The following is a 21,659-nucleotide window of genomic DNA, read 5'->3' as shown; positions in this document are numbered from 1 at the left end:
TCCAAGGCAGCTTTACTTGAGACCAGGAGTGCGCAGTTACAGTGAGTCATGATTGCACCACTACTCCAGCCTGAGCAGATTGAGCCCTAGCTAAAAAAAAAAAAAAGAGAGAGAGAGAGATAGAGAGAGAGGAGTGAGAGTGAAGAGGCTGATTGTTCTAATACCTTGGGAAGCTGAGGTGGGCTGATCGCTTGAGACCAGGAGTTCAAGACTAGCCTGGTAAGCCCAGGCTAAAATACACAGCAAAACCCCATCTCTACAAAAACTACAAAAAAAAAAAAAAAAAAGCCAGTTGTGGTGATGCACACCTATAGGCCCAGCTACCTGTGGAGGCTGAGGGACTGAGGTGGGAGGATCATCTGAGCCCCAGGAGATAGAGGCTACAGTGAGCTAAGATCATACCACTGCACTCCAGCCTGAGCAACAGAGTGAGATTCCTTCTAAAAAAAAAAAAAAAAAAAAGGTGTGTTTTGGTAAATATGATTTACATTCATTGTAAAAATGCATACTATATAGGAGTAATAGAAGAAGGAAGCTACCCTGACACCCCACTACCCAGAGATAAGTGTTGCAAGTTTGAGGAGGAGCTCCTTCTGGATGTGATTTGTGCCACATTCCTAAAATGTGCCCCTTGGAAAACTAGTTGCTCAGATGACTCTTAGCAAGAGGACTTTCATAATGTTTCTTGATGACATTTTTAAAATTCATAAATGAAAAGCATCATCATTGTGAAAAGCTTAGGAAATATAGAAAGGCATAAAAAAATCAGTTTTAAGAAATCATCTTTAATCCTGGGATATCAGTTAGTATCCCTGGCAGAATTTGATGGCATACTCAACCTGGATAATTGAAGAGAGTTTAATTAAGGACAAAAGAGTTTCAGGGTTTAGGGACAACTACAAGGGATGAATGGATGTTCCTGGAGTCAATGCCAATTGGGAGCCAACCTCTGCTTGAGTATAAAGGGGAGGAAAGCTTGTTACCAGAATTCAAAGGGGATGGCTACATGAAGAGGGTCTTCAGTGGAGAGAACGCAGTCAATCCTCTGGTACCGCATAGGAAGAGTGCTGAGAGAGCTGTGTTTGCCTCCCACTGGCCAAAACCAACTAGATCAGCAGGGAGACCCAGGGCACAGAGTAAGGAGGAGAAGAGGAAGAGAGGTCTCCAGGGGCAGAGAGGATACAGTACAGTTACTACCAAATGTTACAAAGCTTGTCTCCAACAAGCACTAGTCTGTGAATTCATACTCCAGGACAATTCTGTTTCCACTATGCACAAAGACATTCAGATCCACACACTTTTTTTAAGAGATGAGGTTTCTCCATGTAGCCTAGGCTGGTCTCCAACTCCTGGACTCAAGCTATCCTCCCACCTTAGCCTCCCAAAGTGTTGGGATTAAAGACATGAGCTGCTTCACCCAGCCCAGATCTTCACTCTTAAAACCAGATTTGGGTTCGTGACCAGCCTGGCCAACATGGAGAAACCCCATCTCTACTAAAAAAACAAAAATTAGGTGCGGTGGCCTGCACCTGTAATCCCAACTACTCTGAGGTTGAGGCAGGAGAATCGCTTGAGCTTGGGAGGTGGAGGTTGCAGTGAGCTGAGATTGCGCCACTGCACTCCAGCCTGGGTGGCAAAGTTACACTGTCTCAGAAAAAAAACAAAAACCAGATTTGGGCCCACTGTGCTGTTCTCTTCTAAAGTAAATCAGAGTTTGTTGGAGGCGGTCAACTCAAGTTGTCAGGACACCCAAGAAGTAAGGTAAGCCTGGAACATGCTGCTGATGTTAGAAAGAAGGGGAGCTATCTCTTTGCCTCATGTTGGAAAAAGATGCGAAGAGGCCACAAAGAGAAGATTCCCACTGCTAGAGTGAATTGTACACTATGGATGGAAAAATAATTATGATCATTGGTATAATCTGAGCCATGGGCCCATGAAAGTATTTTTTAAATGATTCACAAACCATAAACTTTTTGTAAAAGATTCCTGTGGCACACCCATGAATTTCTGCCGTCTTTACCAAAATTAAATTACTGTGTAAATCTCACATATATTTTCATCATTTTACAATATAACTACAAAAATATACAAATATGCTGTATATGTAAAAATAAGTTATGTGAATCTACATTTGTTAACATGAAAAATAGTCCATAAGCTATTAAGTGGAAAAAAAGAAAAAAAGCAGGTTACAAAGACCATGCTATGCTTTACTCCCATTATGTGTGTGTGTGTGCATCACATGCCTCGGAAAAGTTTCAAAGGGTGGATCCCTAAATGTTTACAGTGATCTTCTGATGGTGGAGGGACTGATTGCTGGTGTCTAGCAGTAAGTATTCTTTTCACACAAACAAATGTTTGAAACACAAAACACGTTTTCTACAGAAACAGGTGCGCCTAGGACGGCTAGAGATGTTTTGCGCTGGGGCAGCGTCTTCACTGTATGGAGAGCAGGGAGTGGAGGTGGCAGGGGCTGGGGGTCCTCCTTCCCGCCAGCTTTCTGGGCCGCAGGAGCCGTCTCTCTTCGGCCGGCCCTGACCCCGCCTCTGTCCCCCGAGCTGCGGACGCGCCTTTTCCGCCGCCTCCCGGAGCAGCCGCGGAGCCGCCCTCGGGAGGCGTTGTTCGCCGCCGGAGAGTTTGGGGTGGCAAAGACAGGGCGCAAGGCTGAGACCCGCGACCCTGCTGTAGGAACGAGCCTTGTGAGCACGGCAGGGAGGCGGCCCCACTCACTGCAGCTTCCGCAGTGCGTTGTTCCCCCTGGCGTTCTGCCCGCGCTCCCCAGGATGCGACCCTGCGGCCGGCGCTGCCCGAGGCGCGTCGAGGCTTTCGTGACTGCGCTATAAATTAGTCTTTTCCTTTTCTCCTCAAGGGATTGCAGCGAGCGCTCGTCTTGCTGGTAAATCATGCTGGCGAGGCCCGTTTTCTCCAACTACGAATTTCATTTCAGAATGAAAAAGGAGACGCGGTTTTGAACTGGGCAGCGGTTGCCGCAGGTCCTTCCTCTGAGCGACCCGTCCCAAAAGAAGACCTGCCTTCGGCAGGATCTGGTAACAAGTCCCAGCTACAATCCCAGGGCAGTGGAAGCCCCGCGGGCCCACCAGAGGAAAGACAAGGCGGGAGACAAGGAGCTTCGCTGGCTCTGGCCCCTCCCCAGGCCCGGCCCCTCGCCTAGTCTCGGGACCCACCGCCCCTTGCCCCTGAACGCTGTTCCCCGAGCGAACGGGAAAAAACTCTCCTTTGCTCTGCCTATCCCCAAGGCCCACGCGATGCATCCTAACTGCGTGGACGCAGCTTGATTGGGGAGCTCCAGGAGCTGAGCTTAGAGACCCGTCTCGCCTCCTGCCAACTCGGTCCCGCAAAGTTTCAAACCTTCCTGAGCCTCAGCTTCCTCATCTGGCAAACATGATGATAAAAGTCCTTCTCTTCTAAATTGGAGTGAAGATTAAATGGTCCTGTACTGTATATGTAGAACACCTGGCTCACGGATTAGCCACCCTGCTCCCGGGCTCCAGTGTTCACTGGATCCTTACAGCAACACACTGCAGCTTAGACGCCTTAAGGGCAAAGACCAAAATTAGACCTAGCTTAATTCCTGGTGTGCAACTGCTAAATGTTATGGAATAGTGAGTGACACAGGATGATCCAGCTATGAGAAATAAGAGAGTTTGCGGTGGGATAGGGACTGTACCTTCTCTTTGTATGTTTGACAGTTGGGGATAACTTACGGGAAGCAAGCTTAAGATGCACACGAAATCCTGACCAAGAGGATGTGGAAATTAGATATATGGCCAAGAATCAGATAAGCAAATAAACAGATCTCAAATAAAGTGTTTAGTTTTAGGTTAGAGGTAGGAGATCAGGGTAACCAGGCAAAATAACTGATACAATAAATAACTACATGACAAGTCACTTCTCTCAACAACACATTTCAAAAAAATCACTTTATAATTGCAAGATTTTCTTCAAACCAGTTTCTTGCTATTAAAAGCTTAAAAACTTATTCTGCTTTGGTGACAAATATTTTGTGACTCGTGCTGTGTAACAAAGACCTGTGTAGACATTGATTTATATATTGCTGATGCCCCTGAACATAAAAGTAGAAAATTGCCACCTTTTTCCCAATGATTTGTCGGGGAGAATTATTACTAGATTAGCTGCTACCTGTGCATGAAATGCACCACTACTGCTTAATAAATCTGGGCTGGGCACAGTGGCTCATGCCTGTAATCCCAGCACTTTGGGAGGCCAAGTTGGGGAGAGGGAGAAGGATCTCCTGAGCTCAGGAGTTCAAGGCCAGCCTGGCCAACATGGTGAAACCCTGTCTCTACTAAAAATACAAAAATTAGCCAGGTGTGGTGGTGGGCACCTGTAATCCCAGCTACTGGAGAGCCTGAGGCAGGAGAATCGCTTGAACCCAGGAGGCGTAGCTTGAAGTGAGCCGAGATCGTGCCACTGCACTCCAGCCTGGGTGACAGAGCAAGATTTCGTCTCAAAAAAAAAAAAAAAAAATCTGAATAGCACTGGGCATGGTGGCTCATGCCTGTAATTCCAATGCTTAGGTAGGCAGTGGTGGGAGAATAGCTTGGGCTACGGAGTTTGAGACATGCCTGGGCAACATAGTGAGACCTGTTCTCCATGAAAAGGAAAAAAATCTGAACAGCATATCAATGTGTATTATTTACTTCTCATATATTTCCTTATTGTTTTTCTCATCTCACATGTAGCACTTGTATTGTTGGGAGGATAAAACATAGATGCTCTTGATTAAATAGGGATTTGAAAGATATGAGTAGATTGTTTACTGTCTGTCCCAATCATTTGTTAATTCCATTCAACAAATATTTATTTGAAAAGGAGTCTGAGTCTGTCACCCATGCTGGAGTGCAGTGGCATGAACTCAGCTCACTGTAACTGCCACCTCCCAGGCTCAAGGCATCCTCCCACCTCAGCCTCCCAGGTAGCTATTAAAGGTGCTTGCCACCATGCAGCTAATTTTTGTATTTTTGGTAGAGACAGAGTTTTGCCATATTGCCCAGGCTGGTCTCAAACTCCTAGACTCAGGCGATCCTCCTGCGTCAGCCTTCCGAAGTGCTAGGATTACAGGAGTGGGCCACCATGCTCAGTCCCAACAAATATTTATTTGAACGCTTTATAACTGTGAATAATGTATTTGGACCTGATACAATGAGAGTCCAGAAAGAGTTCTTGGAAATTAAAAATTTGATAATAAATACGAAAAACTCCATAGAGAGACTGGAAGTTAAAATTGAGGAAATCTCCCAAAATTAGAGTAAATGTGTAAAGAGCTGGAAAGAGTCATGACAACTGCCAAGGCCCAACCCAGTGGACTCAACATACAATTATTAGTGGCCCCAGAAGGAAAATGGGAAATGGAGAGAAAGAAATCTTGTCAAAGAAATAATAAAACAAGCAGCCTATAAAGGGAAGACGTTTCCAAATTGAAACTAAGTGCCCAGCCCATGGATGAGAGTAAACTCACACTTAGTCACTTCATTATGAAATGTTAGAGCACTCAGGTCAAACAGGATTCCACGAGTTTTTGGAGACAAAAAAAAACAACAGATACATATACAGAATCAGGAAGAATAGCGTTAGATTTCTTTCGTGTGCACGTGCTCTCTCTCTTTTTGTTTGTTTGAGACAGGGTCTCACCTTTGTCACCTATGCTGGAGTACAGTGGTGTGATCTTGGCTCACTGTAACCTGCTGGGATTATAGGTGCATACCACCATGGCCAGCTAGTTTTTGCATGTTTAGTAGAGACGGGGTTTCACCATCTTGGCGAGGCTGGTCTTCAACTCCTGAGCTCAAGTGATTCGCTGGCCTCAGCCTCCCAATGCTGGGATTACACGCACAAGCCACTGTGTCCCACTGACCCAGATTTTTTAATATAGTACTAGAATAAGATGAAAGTGAAATGCTTGTAATCCCAGCACTTTGGGAGGCTGAGATGGGAGGATCACCTGAGGCCAGGAGTTCAAGACCAGCCTGGCCAACATGGTGAAACCCCGTCTCTACTAAAAATTCAAAATTAGCCAGGTGTGGGGGTGCATGCCTGTAATCCCAGCTACTTGGGAGGCTGAGGCAGGAGAATCACTTGAACCCAGGAGGCAGAGGTTACAGTGAGCCGAGATCACACCATGTACTCCAGCCTTGGCAAAAAAAAAAAAACCCCATCTCAAAAAAAAAAAAAAAAAAAAAGATGAAAGAGAATGCCTTAAAATTTTTAAAGGAAAATGGTATCCAGTCCAGAATTTTATACTCAGCCAAAGTATCAAACACGTGTGAAAGCAGAATAAAGACAATTTGGGCTATGCAAGGTTTAAAAACAAATATCCGGTCAGGTGCAGTGGCTCACGTCTGTAATCCCAGCACTTTGGGAGGCCGAGGCCGGTGGATCACCTGACAGGAGTTTGAGATCAGCCTGGCCAACATGGCAAAACCCTGTCTCTACTAAAAATACAAAAATTAGCCTGGCACGGTGGTGGGTGCCTGTAATCCCAGCTACACGGGAGGCTGAGGCAGGAGAATTGTTTGAACCTGGGAGGCAGAGGTTTCAGTGAGCCGAGATGATACCACCGCACTCCAGCCTGGGTGACAATAGCCAAAGTGGGTCTCAAACAAAAACAAAAACAAAAATCTTCCATGTGCTCCTTCCTAAAAAATTGTCCTGGTCTATACTGCCATGCTGCCAAAGCCAAACTGCCTTGACTTTTGCGCTTCCAGGAACTGCTGTGTGGCTTAGCCCTCTCACAGCTGGGGTGACCCCATAGGCTCTCAGGGATGCTGAGGCCAGCTTCCAATGCAGAACTCTGTGTCATCTCCTCTCTTGGGCCTCCATCAAATGGGGCCATACAGCCCCTTTTTTGCTGGGTTCGTGCTTTCTACTAACTTTTTCAAGCTTTTTCAAAACTGAGCAATATATTGTTCAGATTTTTTTCTTTTTTTGAGACATGATCTTACTCTGTCTCCCAGGCTGGAGTTGTAGTGGTGCCATCTCAGCTCACTGTAACCTGACTCCAGATTTAAATGATTCTTGTGCCTCAGCCTCCCAAGTAGCTGGGATTACAGGCTGTGCCTCCACGCCTAGCTAATTTTTTTTTTTTTTTTTTTGTAGAGCTGAAGTTTCACCACATTCGCCAGGCTGGTCTGTTGTTCAGATTTCATACATAACTATAAAGCATGAGAATGACTAACATAAAAGTTAAAGTGGTTGTCCCTGATGCAGGGAGATGAGAGAGAGGAGCAACTGGGAAGGGCCCCCAGGAGTTTCATAGGTCCTAGGGTGGTAGGTACACTGCTGTTTACTTTCTTTCCCTATTTCTTTGCTGCATTGGTATTGCTTCCTATCTCCTTGGCTTTCCAATGGGATGTTGTCCAACTGGGAGTGTTTTTGGATGGGGAAACTACATCATGTATCACACCTCAATGAATAGCAACAACAGTAGTCACCATTGTAGGTGTTTTATGTGTATTAACTAATTTAGTCTTTTCAACATCACCCCCATTTATAGATAATGTACTGGAGATCCAGATTTTTTTTCTTTTTCTTTTTTAATCCAGCCCCTTGATCTTGGACAATTCAGTGTTTTCTAAAGGAAGACAAGTAAGAAGGGTGGCTCACGCCTGCAATCCCAGCACTTTGAGAGGCTGAGCCAGAGGATGGTTTGAGCCCAGGCGTTCAAGACCAGCCTGGACAACTAGGCAGACCCCTCTCCCCAACATCTCTACAAAAATAAAAATTAAAAAAATGAGATGGATATGGTGGCGAGTGCCTGTGGTGCTAGACACTCGGGAGGGTGAGGCAGGAGGATGAGGCAAGAGGCTCACCTGAGCCCAGGAGTTGGAGCTGGAGGTTGCAATGAGCTATGATCCCATCACTAAATTCCAACTTGGGTGACAAGAGTGAGACATGGTCTTAATAATAATAATAAATAAAGACAAATCAAATGTTCAATGCAACTGCATTTTACAAACAAGTCTAGGAATCAAAACTTGATTCAGTCAATAACCCTGTAACTAATAACGATATGTATTTTAGTTCCACATTGAGGCAAAGCATGTAGGATGGAGAAAAGACAAAGGAACTACGTGGGAATAGGAAGGGCAAGTAGCAGGCATCAAGAGAAGGGCAGTTTCTTCTGGTGCCTACCAGGTTGTCATCTTATCCAGGTGCCCAGAGACCAGCTCTCTAGGTACTAAAACTAGGTGCATGAGGACTTGCTTCTGCAGAAACCATATAGAATTTGTGGCCCTGAGTTGTAGAGGGAGTGGAGATCTCTCCATGTGGATGAGGAGGGGGTGGAGGATCTATGTGTCCATCCATTCACTCTTGAGGGGCTCTGGTTCCTTTTCTACCGAGGTGGCGACCTCTCTGTGTTGCAGCATCAGATTTTGTGATGCCCTTTAATTGCTGGCTGTGTCCGCCTGCCTAGGCTTTGTCCTCAGGCTCATCCAGTATCTGGGATTTTCCTGGCCACAGCCTCCTCTGATTCTGGCCCTGAGGAACTGAGTGGTGTCTTTTATTTCAGGCTGCTCTAAAACCACTCCAGCTGTGCCTAGCACCACTTCCTGCCACAGGACTGGGGAGGATGGTGACTTGGGTTCCTGTAACAAAGCCCCTTCCATGAAGTTCTCCAACATACTCAGCTTTTTTCTTAACATAGCTGCGGTTGGGGAGGGGTCCAAAGAATCAGTTGCACAAAGGGAGAGTGTAGCTTTGTTTCAATAAACAAGGTTTTGCACGTTCCAGTGCTTTTGGTCCACTGGAAGCTCTATATCCTCTCATTGCTGATGCCATTTGTCTAAATTTTAGGGATCTAGTGACTTAGCACTCACAATTATGTTGCCTTTTGGCTGTGGCTGCAAGCCTTGCTGCCCCATAGTCATGACAACATTAAATCCTGTCCATCCAAACTGTCAAAAGCCTGGAACTTTACCCTACTTAAAAGATAGTTACTGTTGCTGTTTCATGGATGCTGGCAGAAGACACAAGACTTCTGGGTCAGAGAAAGAATGATTTATGACTCATGGCACAACAATCAGCACTAGAATCATGTTTGTGTCAATTGTCCTTGCTCTTCTAAGTCCCACAAGGGGCAACATGGAGGGGCCCAGGTGGATGCTATGCATGGAATGGTCTGCATTGCAGAAAAGGAATTCTGATTTCAGAAAAACCACCTCTTTCATGGCCATTCTTCTCTTTGTCCTGGTAGAAGACATTATCTTATCCCTCAAGGTTGCCCACTACACACACAGCTTTGGGAAAAGGTCTGGGAAAGTGTGGCCAGGGCCTTACATTCCTGGCATACCCAGCAAGAACATGCAGGCATGCTCTGGACCATGCAGACTGTCTCTCCCAACACTGACCTCAGACAGTGCTGGAGAATAAAATAGGATAAATGCCTGGCACATAATAAACTCAAGAAGTGCCAATAATTCTATCATCATTCGAGTTGGTCAAAGAAATTAAGGCAGTTCTGACTAGAAGTACTAAGTGTACATGTACTAAGTACACTCCTGAACATGTACAAAAGTTGACATGTACTAGTTGAATAATAACTTTTTTTTTTTTAATAAAGACGGGGTTTCACCATGTTGGTCAGGCTGGTCTTGAACTCCCGACCTCAGGTGATCCACCCGCCTTGGCCTCCAAAGTGCTTGGATTACAGGCCTGAGCCACCACGCCTGGCCTTGAATAAGAATTTAAACACAGCTGGGCACGGTGGCTCATGCCTATAATCCCGGCCCTTTGGGAGGCTGAGGTGAGTGGATCACTTGAAGTCAGGAGTTTGAGACCAGCCTGGCCAACATGGTGAAACCTCATTTCTACTAAAAATACAAAAATTAGTTGGGTGTGGTAGCCCATGCCTGTAATCTCAGCTACTTGGGAGGTGGAAGCAGAAAAACTGCTTTAACTCAGGAGGCAGAGGTTGCAGTGAGCCAAGATTGCACCACTGCACTCCAGCCTGGACGACAAGAATGAAACTCCTTCTCAAAAAACAAAACAAAAACTTAAGCACTGTAAGGGAGAAGGGATCCCTTAAGTTTCTTTTGTCCTGAGATAAAAAAAATATAGAATATCTAATTACATGTTGCCTTTTAGATATTTTCTTCAATGACATTTCCAAATCATTTGTCCATATTCTTTTATTTTACTCTACACATTAGGGATTGGTTTAAGTCCAATGAGCCCCAACTAGTGTGGCAAAGGTTTGCTACTTTTGGCCTGCTTATTGACTTTTAACTGTAGTGAATTATAAAACCTTTGCATTTTCACTAATATCACCAATTTTCATTTTTAAAAATTCCCATTCAGGCTGGGTATGGTGGCATAGGCCTCCCAAAGCTACCCAGTGCTTTGGGAGGCCAAGGTGGGATGATAGCTTGAAGCCAGGAGTTCAAGACCAGCCTGGGTAGCAAAGCAAGACCCTATCTCTACAAACAAACAAAAACCAACAAATTAGCCTGGCATGGTGGCATGTGCGTATAGTCTTAGATACTTAGGAGGTTGAGGTGGGAAGATCACTGGAGCCCAGGAGTTTGAGGTTGCAGTGAGCTGTGATTGCACCACTACATTCCAGCCTGGACAACAGAGCCAGATCCCATCTCAAAAAGAATCCCACTCATTTAATAATTAGGGTTAAATGCAACAAAATATTAATTGCTCCAATGCTGCAGCACTGGCTAAGGTCAGCAGCAATGTCACTAGACTGTGCTGCTGGCAGAAGGGCGGGTCACTTGTCACCTGTCTGGAGAGTGCAGAGAGGTCCATTAAGAGAGGCAGCTATGGGGTGCCAGGAACAATGTATGGAGAACTGAGGATAACACCAGTAGCTCAAAGATTGCCCATCCTGTGCTGGGCTCTGGTAAGAATTAGCACTTGAGGCCTTCATTAAGTCTGCCCTCAGCTGCCTATTGTCTCCCTCCAAGGACAGCTTATGCTTGGTGACCCTCCTCACAATGGACACAGTCACCAGTGCATGGAGGGCACTGTGTCCACATCTGTAGGCTCATTTTTTAAAAACAGTTTTTTAGAGGTAGGGTCTCACTGTGTTGCCCAGGCTGGTCTCAAATTCCTGGGCTCAAGCAATCCTCCTGCCTTGGCCTCCCAAAGTTCTGAGATTACAGGAATGAGCCACTATGCCCAGCCTTATTGGCTTATTAAAAGGTTGGTGGTGGCCAGGCGTGGTGGCTCACACCTATAATCTCAGCATTTTAGAAGCCAAGGCAGTTGGATCACTTGAGGCCAGGAGTTCAAGACCAGCCTGGCCAACATAGCAAAACCCCGTCACTACTAAAAAGGCAAAAAATTAGCCAGGTGTGGTGGTGGTAGGCGCCTGTAATCCCAGCTACTTGGGAGGCTACGGCAGGTGAATCATGTGAACCTGAGAGGCAGAGGTTGCAGTGAGCCGGGATTGCACTATTGTACTCTAGCCTGGGTGCCAGAGCAAGTCTCAAAAAAAAAAAAAAAAAAAAAAAGTTGGTAGTTCTTGGATATGCAGTTGGGAAGGCTATGGTGCCTCAGGAAAAAATAATTAGAGCATGGGACTTGGATTTCATCCCAACCAGCTGTCTGAGGCTGGGGGAGATTAATAGACAGGAAATTGGAGCTGCCAAGATGAATGAAAATTAGAGCCCAAAGAGGAAGGTAGACAGGAAATACAATTAGATGAGGTACAGATATGATCTGGTCTTTTTATTTTCATTTTTAAAAAAAGACAGGGTATACTCTGTCATCCAGGGTAGAGTGCAGTGGTGCAATCATGGCTCACTGCAGCCTCGATCTCCCGGGATCCGGTCATTCTGCCACCTTAGCCTCCTGGGTAGCTGGGACTACAGGTATGCACCACGCCTGACCAATGTTTTGTATTTTCAGTGGAGACAGGATTTCACCATGCTGCCCAGGCTGGTTTCGAACTCTTGGACTCAAGCCATCCACTTGCCTTGGCCTCCTAAAGTGCTGGGATTACAGGTGTGATCCACTGCGTCAGCCTGATGTTTTTTTTAATGGCTCCACTCTGCAGGATAAATTGGAGGGAATGAGATGGTGGGGAAGGGGTAGCCTAAGAGGAGCTGCCCAGTAAAGTAGGAGACTCAGCTTGTCGCAAAAGGGTTGTCTTCCATCTATGGCAGAAGCCAGTTCTCACAACTCTACAAGCTACCTGCTGCACAACTACAAATGGATCCATCCTGGAACCAATGTGAGTCACACCTTGACACATGACTGCCTATATGTATTTCTTTAACAAGCATAACAAACTTGTACATCAAAATGAGTTCTCAGTTTCTGTAAATCAGTCACTTGGTAAGGCAACATACTTAGTCTAATTATGTAGCCACAGATGACAGCATTCTGGGAACAGCCACTCAACCTAGTCATATTATTGAATATAACCAGGGCTGGCAACTTGTTATCTCTGCATCAGGCCTGGTTTGGAAAACAGTCAGCAGTCATTCATAACCAAGTTTACTGGATGGAAGGGCCATCAGGTTGGGTAAGATCACTTGCGATAAGAAAGGATAGATATAACCAAGAATGGAGCAGGTTTTGTTTTGTGAGTCACAAAACTGCCTCCAAACACAGAGTATTTCGAAATGTTTTTAGGAAATACAGCACTATTGGAGAAAACCTTACACTTACTATTTCCTGGCATAGTTCTAGGTACCAGGCAACCCTATGGCATAGGTAAAATTACCACTGTTAGACCCAGAGTAGCTAAAAACAGGCCTAAGTTTACACAGGTAGTAAGGTGCGAAGCTGGGATTTGAACCCAGATCTAGCAGAAAAGTCTATATTTTTAGCCACCTCATCAAACTGCCTCTTGGTTAAAATAGACCATTGCCTCCTAAAGTGAAGACCTGGAAGGGAACAAACCTGTTTAGAAACACACCAGATAGGCCAGGCATGGTGGCTCATGCCTGTAATCCCAGCACTTTGGGAGGCCGAGGCAGGTGGATTGCTTGAATGCAGGCGTTCAAGACCAGCCTGGGCAACATAGCAAAACCCTGTCTCTACAAAAAAATATAAAAATTAGCTGGGTGTGGTGGTGCACGCCTCTGGTCCCAGCTACTTGGGAGGCTGAAGTGGGAGGATCACTTGAGCCGGGAGATCGAGGATGCAGTGGGCTGAGATTGTGCCACTGTACTCCATCCTGGGTGATAGAGTGAGACCCTGTCTCAAAAAAAGAAACAAACACACCAGATAAATTAATTAGAAAATTAATTTTGTCACTACACAGTTAAATCTTACATATACTTGCATATATTTGGCTTGTCTACTGGTACAGCCCAAGAACCTACTATAGTAGGTTCTGGCACAAAGGAGGCAATCAATAAAATTTGCCAAGTGAATGAATGAATAGTAGTTCAAAGTGTGCATTATTGGGTGAACTGACGGCCCAGGCAAATAGGCTATTCATTTATTGAATCCCTTCTCCATTTAGAATACCAGAATATGGTTATTGGAATCATATGCTTTAGCCTAAGTATAACTCTATAACGTGTATATTCTATCCTAGGTTAGGCAGCATTTCACCATCCAATATGCAAATTATAAGCTCATGCCAGGCTTTTGGGAGACCCAGCTCTCCCCTTTCCCAGCCTTAAGAGTTCAGGCGGCTGGGCATGGTGGCTCACGCCTGTAATCCAAGCACTTTGGAGGCCAAGGTGGGTGGATCACCTGAGGTCGGGAGTTCAAGACCAGCCTGACCAACATGGTGAAACCCCGTCTTTATAAAAAAAAAAAAAAAAAAGAAAGAAAGAAAAAAAAAAGAGTGCAGGCAACCTCAGGGCTTCCTGGACACACCAAAGACAATCACCAAGTCCCTTTAAGTTTCACTCCCGGCCGGGCGCGGTGGCTCAAGCCTGTAATCCCAGCACTTTGGGAGGCCGAGGTGGGTGGATCACAAGGTCAAGAGATCGAGACCATCCTGGTCAACATGGTGAAACCCCGTCTCTTCTAAAACTACAAAAAATTAGCTGGGCATGGTGGCGCGTGCCTGTAATCCCAGCGACTCAGGCGGCTGGGGCAGGAGAATTGCCTGAACCCGGGAGGCGGAGGTTGCGGTGAGCCAAGATCGCGCCATTGCACTCCAGCCTGGGTAACAAGAGCGAAACTCCGTCTCAAAAAAAAAAATAAAATAAAAATAAAAATTAAAAAAAAAAAAAAAGTTTCACTCCCATTTCTTGCATTCCACAATCCGTGGCCATGCTACCTTCCTCAGGCACACCTAACCTCTTGCTCCCTCCCAGCAGTGCCCCTGCCTCTGGTGCACAGGTCTCACTCAGTGTTGCAGGTTAGCAGTAACTATGCAGGGCCGGTGGCTCAGGGGTAAGAAGAATTTACCAACAGCTGTAGATATAGAAAGGCAGATTTATTCGAGAAAGTATGAAAATACGTCGTAAGGGAGCAACAAGCAAAATCAGCAAGATGTGGGCTGACTGTAAGGAGACAAAGGCTTGCTGGGGATTTTACAGGATGGTACTTATGCTGAAGAGTGCTACATGCAGTACTGATAACACCAAGGTTGCAGTGAGCTAACTTGCAGGTGTCTGGTGACAGCTGGGTGCAGAAGGATTGTGTTATTTGTGCAGGAGGGCTATGTGGCCTGGACCATAAAGAACGGCAGACTCATGCCTTATCTGCTTTCTCTTTTTGCTTTCCCTTGGTCCTATCAGCCTAATTCCTTTTCCCTAATTGGGACTCCACACCCAGCACTGTGAGAATCACCTTCCTGAAGCTCAGCTCTGTGAGGACGCCTCTATGCATAGGGGGTGAAAAGAGAAGGACTGGCTTTGTGGCAGATGAGGCCAGACAAGTCAAATATCTTCTTGGGCCCTTGATTTCTTCAGTGGTAAAATGGGGGACATCAATATATTTCACAGGGCTTGATGAGGATTCAATGAGATAATGTATACTAAAGTGGAACTTTACAAATGCTTATCACATATACTCTAAACTTTTGCTTAATCTAAATGTTCTTCTCTCTAATCAAATACATGCTATGAAGATGTGAAAAACAAATAACTCCCCAGACAAGAAACATGCTGTGGCTTCCTGTTGTCTCCTAAATAAAGTAAAAACTCCGGCCAAACACGGTAGCTCACGCCTGTAATCCCTGCACTTTGGAGGGCCAAGGCAGGTGGATCACGAGGACAAGAGATTGAGACCATCCTGGCCAACATGGTGAAACCCCATCTCCACTAAAAATAAAAATATTAGCTGGGCATGGTGGCCTAAGCCTGTAATCCCAGCTATGCAGGAGGCTGAGGCAGGAGAATTGCTTGAGCCTGGGAGGCGGAGGCTGCAGTGAATTAAGATTGCGCCACTGCACTCCAGCCTGGCAACAGAGTGACACTCTGTCTCAAAAACAAAAACAAACAAACAAACAAAAAACTCTTCACAATGGCATTCTTCTTTTAATAGAGAGATTACAGACTCTCCTCTCTCTCATCGCATTGTTCCATTCTTTACATTTGCCCTGCACTCAGATTAATGGAACTCTTAACAGTACCCAAGACACACCTCTGTCTTCCCACCTTCACGCTTTTTCTTTGTCCCTGTCCCTTTGAAATCTCCCACCTTCCGCCTCTACTGAAATCCGTAGCCAGCCTTTGCCTTACAGCTACAAAACCTCACCGGCTCTCCTGTCAGAAGTGATCTCCCGCACTGCCCCCTTGTGGCACTGACTGCATTCTGCTTTTTCTTTTTTTCTTTTAGAGTCGGCCTCCCAAAGTGCTGGGATTACAGGCCTGAGCCACTGTGCCCCGCCTTTTTCTTTTTCTTAGATGTAGTTCTTGTTACGTTGCCTAGCCTGGAGTGCAGTGGCTACTCACAGGCATGATCATACCGCACTATAGCCTGGAAAGCCTGAGCTCAAGTGATCTTCCTGCTTCAGCCTGTGTGCACCACCATATTTGCATGTTTTACTTCTCCTGTGAAACTAACTTCTTAAGAGTTTTATCTGTCTCTTGTCTTTCTCTGAGTCCCTAAAAGTCTGCATGGAATACATATAAATATTTGAGAGGTAATTAAATTAAGTGACAGATCTTAAGATACAGAAATGTGCTGGGCATGGTGGCTCACACCTGTAATCCCAGCACTTTCGGAGGCCGAGGTGGGCAGATCACGAGGTCAGAAGTTCAAGACAAGCCTGACCAACGTGGTGAAACCCCCATTTCTACTAAAAACACAAAAATTAGCTGGATGTGGTGGTGAGCGCCTGTAATCCCAGCTACTTGGGAGGTTGAGACAGGAGAATCGCTTGAACTCGGGAGGCGGAGGTTGCAGTGAGCCGAGATGATGCCACTGCACTCTGGCCTGGGTGACAGAGCAAGACTCCATCTCAAAAAAAAAAAAAAAAAGATACAGACATGTAGGACCCAGGCAGAAATATGGGCAACCTGTGCAGGGCTGGGGCTGCGGAGTAGTGAATTCAGAAGGTCATCTTTGGAGAAAGACGGTACATGGATTGAAACAAAGCTAAATGTCCTTACTGGAAAATACCAGACTGGGCGACACAGTGAAATGCCATCTCTACCAAAAATACAAAAATTAGCCAGCTGTGGTGGTGCACACCTGTAGTCCCGGCTACTCAGGAGGCCGAGGCAGGAGGGTGGTTTAAGCCCAGGAGGTCGAGGCTGCAGTGAGCTGAGACGGTGTTACTGCATTCCAGCCTGAGCAGCACAGCCAGACCCTGTCTCAAAAAAAATTATCTAAAAACAACTTTAGAGAGATAAAAATTATAAGCTATAAAATTCTTTCATTTAAAATGTACTGTTTGGGCTGGGCATAATGGCTCATGCCTGTAATCCCAGCACTTTGAGAGGCCAAAGCGGGAGGATCACTTGAGGCCAGGAGTTTGAGACAAGCCAGGGCAACATAGCAAGATCCTGTTTCTAAAAAAAAAAAAAAAAAAAAAAAAAAAAATTAGCCAGGCATGATGTGTGCCTTAGTCTCAGCTACTCCAGGAGGCTGAGGCCGGAGGATCACTTGAGCCCAGGAGTTTGAGGATGAAGTAAGTTGGTATTGTGCCACTGCACTCCAACCTGGGAAAGGGAGTGAGAGCCTGTCTCTAAATAAATAAAGATACTGTTCAGTGGTTTTTAATATATATTCAGAGTTGTCCACCAATCCGTATCATGTAATTTTAGAACATTTTCATCACCCCAATAAGAAAACTTGTTCCCATTTGTAGTTATTCCTTCTCTCTCTTCAAACTCCTACCCTAGGCAAGCACTACTTTCTGTCTCTCTAGACTTGCCTACTTTGGACATTTCATATATATGGAATCATATAATATGTTGCCTTTTGTAACTGGCTTCTTTCATTTAATATGGTTTCTAAAAACTTGTTTTTAATGTTGAGATAGGGTCTCTGCCTTTGGCCCAGGCCAGAGTGCAGTGGTGATATTATAGCTCACTGCAGCCTCACACTCCTGGGTTTGCAATCCTCCCACCTCAGCCTCCTGAGTAACTCGGGCTACACAGGTGTGCCCCACTATGCCTGGCTAATTAAAAAAAATATATATATATATTATTTTTTTTTTGGTAGAAATGGGTCTGTGTTGCCCAGGTTGGTCTCAAACTCTTGACCTCAAGCAATCCTCCTGCCTCAGCCTCCCAAAGTGCTGGGATTACAGGTGTGAGCAACTGCACCAGGGCTTATTTTAATATATGTATATATATTTTTTGAGACAGAGTCTTGCTCTGTCACCCAGGCTAGAATGCAGTGGCAGGATCCCAGCTCACTGCAACCTTTACCTCCTGGGTTCAAGCAATTCTCCTGCCTCAGCTTCCTGTGTAGTTGGCACTACAGGTGTGCACCACCATGCCTAATTTTTTTTTTTTTTTTTTTTTTTGAGTCGGAGTTTCACTCTTGTTACTCAGGCTGGAGTGCAATGGCGCGATCTCGGCTCACCGCAACCTCCGCCTCCTGGGTTCAGGCAATTCTCCTGCCTCAGCCTCCTGAGTAGCTGGGATTACAGGCATGCACCACAGACGGGGTTTCACCATTTTGACCAGGATGGTCTCGATCTCTTGACCTCGTGATCCACCCGCCTTGGCCTCCCAAAGTGCTGGGATTACAGGCGTGAGCCACCGCGCCCGGCCTAATTTTTGTATTTTAATAGACAGGGCCAGGCGTGGTGGCTGACACCTGTAATCCCAGTACTTTGGGAGGCCAAGGCAGGTGGATCATCTGACGTCAGGAGTTTGAGATCAGTCTGGTCAACATGGTGAAACTCCATCTCAACTAAAAATACAAAAATTAGTCGGGTGTGGTGGCATATGCCTGTAATCCCAGCTATTCAGGAGGCTAAGGCAGGAGAATCGCTTGAACCTGGGAGGTGGAGGTTGTAGTGGGCCAAGATCATGCCACTGCACTCCAGCCTGGGCAACAAAGCGAGATTCCATCTCAAAAAAAAAAAAAAGAAAGAAAGAAAAAATAGAGACAGGGTTTCACCATGTTGGCCAGTCTGGTCTTCAACCCCTGTACCTCAAGTGATCTGCCCACCTCAGCCTCCCAAAGTGCTGGGATTACAGGTGTGAGCCACTGTGGCTAGCTTTAATTTATTTTTGAGATTTATTCACCCTGTAGCATGCATCATTACTTCATTGCTTTTTATGGCTGGATAATGTATTACATCGAAATGACACATTCTGTTTATCCATCATCAGCTGATGAACATTTGCGTTGCAGTTTTTTGGCTACTGTGAGTAGTGCTGCTATGGACATTTGTGTACAGATATTTTCATTGTACACAAATGTCTGGACATTGTGTACAGATGTTTTCAGTTCTCTTGGGTAGACTCTTAGGAGTAGAATCGCTGGGTCATACGGTAACTCTATGTTTAACTTTTTATTTTTAGAAGGAGTCTCGCACTATCACCCAGGCTGGAGTGTAATGGGACGATCTCGGCTCACCACAGCCTCTACCTCCCAGGTTCAAACGATTCTCCTGCTTCAGCCTCCCGAGTGGCTGGGATTGCAGGCATGTTACCACCATGTCTGGCTAATTTATACATCTATAAAATATATATTATTATTATTTTTTTTTTAGTTTAATGTATTTTAATAGCAAACTTACAGGAACAGCACAGAAGACAGACAACATTAAAAACATGTACTTGCATGTAGGACAACTCAGTTAGAAAAGTATAGTGAATGGATGGAATCTACTGTATGATAAAAATGCTACAAACACCATTTAGTTGCCATCAATAAGAAATTTACTTGTTTTAAAAAAATCCAAATGCTGGCATTGTCCAGAAAAATTTAACAGGTTTATTTATAATTATTATAAAGTTGAACCGCTGAAACTTGTTCTCTGAAACATTTTAACTTTCATTAATGCTTTACGTCTCCGCATTTATATTAAAAATTCACACACAAATGAAAATGGAAAAACTGCCAATACCTGATTTCTGTCCCCTATTTTTCCACTCGCAATCATATACTTAGGTACCTTTTGACCCCATGGAAAAAAAATTATCTAACATTCAGAACTAACAGTAACAGGAAGAAGAGAATTTTTTTTTTTTTTTTGAGAATGAAATGTTTCCCATCATAGTGGATTCTTAAGCACGCTCTCCACGTATGCGGCGTGCTAGCTGGATGTCTTTTGGCATAATTGTTACACGTTTGGCATGGATAGCACAAAGGTTGGTGTCTTCAAAAAGGCCAACCAGATAGGCCTCACTTGCCTCCTGCAAAGCACCGATAGCTGCGCTCTGGAAGCGCAGATCTGTTTTAAAGTCCTGAGCAATTTCTCGCACCAGACGCTGGAAGGGAAGTTTGCGAATCAGAAGTTCAGTGGACTTCTGATAACGTCTAATTTCACGGAGTGCCACAGTACCAGGCCTGTAACGATGAGGTTTCTTCACCCCTCCAGTAGAGGGCGCACTCTTGCGAGCGGCTTTTGTAGCCAGTTGCTTCCTGGGTGCTTTACCACCGGTAGATTTGCGGGCAGTCTGCTTTGTACGAGCCATGGTATAGAGACCTCCTTACTTACCCCCCTTCTCCTTCGGCTGGAGCTCGGCGAGCGAGAGGCGGCGCTGGCGTTGGATAGCGACGGCGGCGCGGCGGCGGCTGCGAACACAATTCATATATATTATTTATATATAAATAAATTATTTAAGAAATATTTATTTAAAAATATTTAAAATAAATTGATACAAATATTTTATTTATATATATAGAGAGAGATTTAGTTAGTTTGAGATAGAGATTCACTCTTTTTGCCCAGGCTGGAGTGCAATGGCATGATCTTGGCTCACTGCAACCTCCACCTCCTGGGTTCAAGTGATTCTCCTGCCTCAGCCTCCCCAGTAGGTGGGACTACAGGCTCATGCCACCACACCTGGCTAATTTTTTGTATTTTTAGTAGAGACGGGGTTTCATTGTGTTGGCCAGGCGGGTCTTGAACTTCTGACCTTGTGATCCACCCGCCTTGGCCTCCCAAAGTACTGGGATTACAGACATGAGGCATCATGCCCAGCGTTGTGCATTTTTTCATGTGCTTATTGGCCACATGTATATTTTCTCTGGAGAAATGTCTGTTCAAATCCTTTGCCCAGACCAAGAAAGGTGGCTTGGCCTGTAATCCCAACACTTGGAGGCTGAGGTGGGTGGACTGCTTGACCACAGAGTTCGAGACCAGTCTGAGCAACATGGCAAAACCCTGTGTTTACTAATAATACAAAAAATTAGCTGGGTGTGGTATGTGCCTGTAGTCCCAGCTACTTGGGAGGCTGAGGTAGAAGGATCACCTGAGCCTGACAATTGTGCCACTGCACTCCAGCCTGAGCAACAGTGAAATCCCCCATCTCAAAAAAAAAAAAAAAAGTAAAATAAATTTATCTTTGCTTGTGGCTCCTTTAGGTCCTGGCTGACTGTCATTTTCCTGGGCCTCTCTTGTTTCCTGGAGACTTTTCTCTTCCCTTTTTTTTTTTTTTAATAAAGACGGGGTTTCACCATGTTGGTCAGGCTGGTCTTGAACTCCTGACCTCAGGTGATCTGCCCGCTTTGGCCTCCAAAGTGCTTGGATTACAGGCATGAGCCACTGCGCCTGGCCTCTCTTCCTTTTTCTACATCTCAGTCTAATCCCAGCTTCTCTTTCCTTTCTTATGTGGGGCACTGACTCTCTTTGACTTACCTTCACTATGACCCTTTGCCCCATTTTCAACAAGTTGGCCCAGGAAGTTTCCCTGAGCCCCTACCCTAGAGTGAGGAAGCATGGCTGTCACTTTTTTCCTTTCTAATTTAAGAATTATTTTTATTTTTTGGAGGAAGAGTCTTACTCTGTGGCTCAGGCAGGAATACACTGGTGGAATCCTAGCTCACTGCAGCCTTGAAGTCCTGGGATCAAACAGTCCTCTTGCCTCAGTCTTCCAAATTGTTGGGACTACAGGCACACACTACCATGCCTGGCTACTTTTTTATTTTTTGTAGAAACAAGGTCTCACTATGTTGCCCAAGCTAGTCTCAAACTCCTGGCCTCAAGCAGTCTTCTTTCTACGGACTCCTAAAGTGCTGGGATTATAGGCATGAGCTATCACATCCAGCCTGCTGTTTTCTTTTCTAAATCATAATTATTTTCTTCCTTATTTAATTTTTTTTTTTTTTTTTTTGAGACGGAG

At 45.2% G+C, this 21,659-nt stretch overlaps 1 protein-coding gene across 1 annotated transcript; it reads right to left on the bottom strand.

Moving 5' to 3' along the window:
- Nucleotides 1–19,155: 19,155 nt before the first annotated feature.
- On the bottom strand, nucleotides 19,156–20,124 carry LOC116534719 (histone H3.3). The gene has a single exon (XM_032255291.1). The coding sequence runs from the start codon at nucleotides 20,007–20,009 to the stop codon at nucleotides 19,599–19,601; it is 411 nt and encodes a 136-aa protein (XP_032111182.1). The 5' UTR covers nucleotides 20,010–20,124; the 3' UTR covers nucleotides 19,156–19,598.
- Nucleotides 20,125–21,659: the final 1,535 nt, after the last annotated feature.

The sequence above is a fragment of the Sapajus apella genome, unplaced genomic scaffold (genome assembly GCF_009761245.1).
Source record: "Sapajus apella isolate SASKATOON/1434 unplaced genomic scaffold, GSC_monkey_1.0 scaffold89, whole genome shotgun sequence".
In the NCBI taxonomy this organism is placed as follows: Eukaryota; Metazoa; Chordata; class Mammalia; order Primates; family Cebidae; genus Sapajus; species Sapajus apella.
This window is presented reverse-complemented; position numbering and strand designations above follow the sequence as displayed.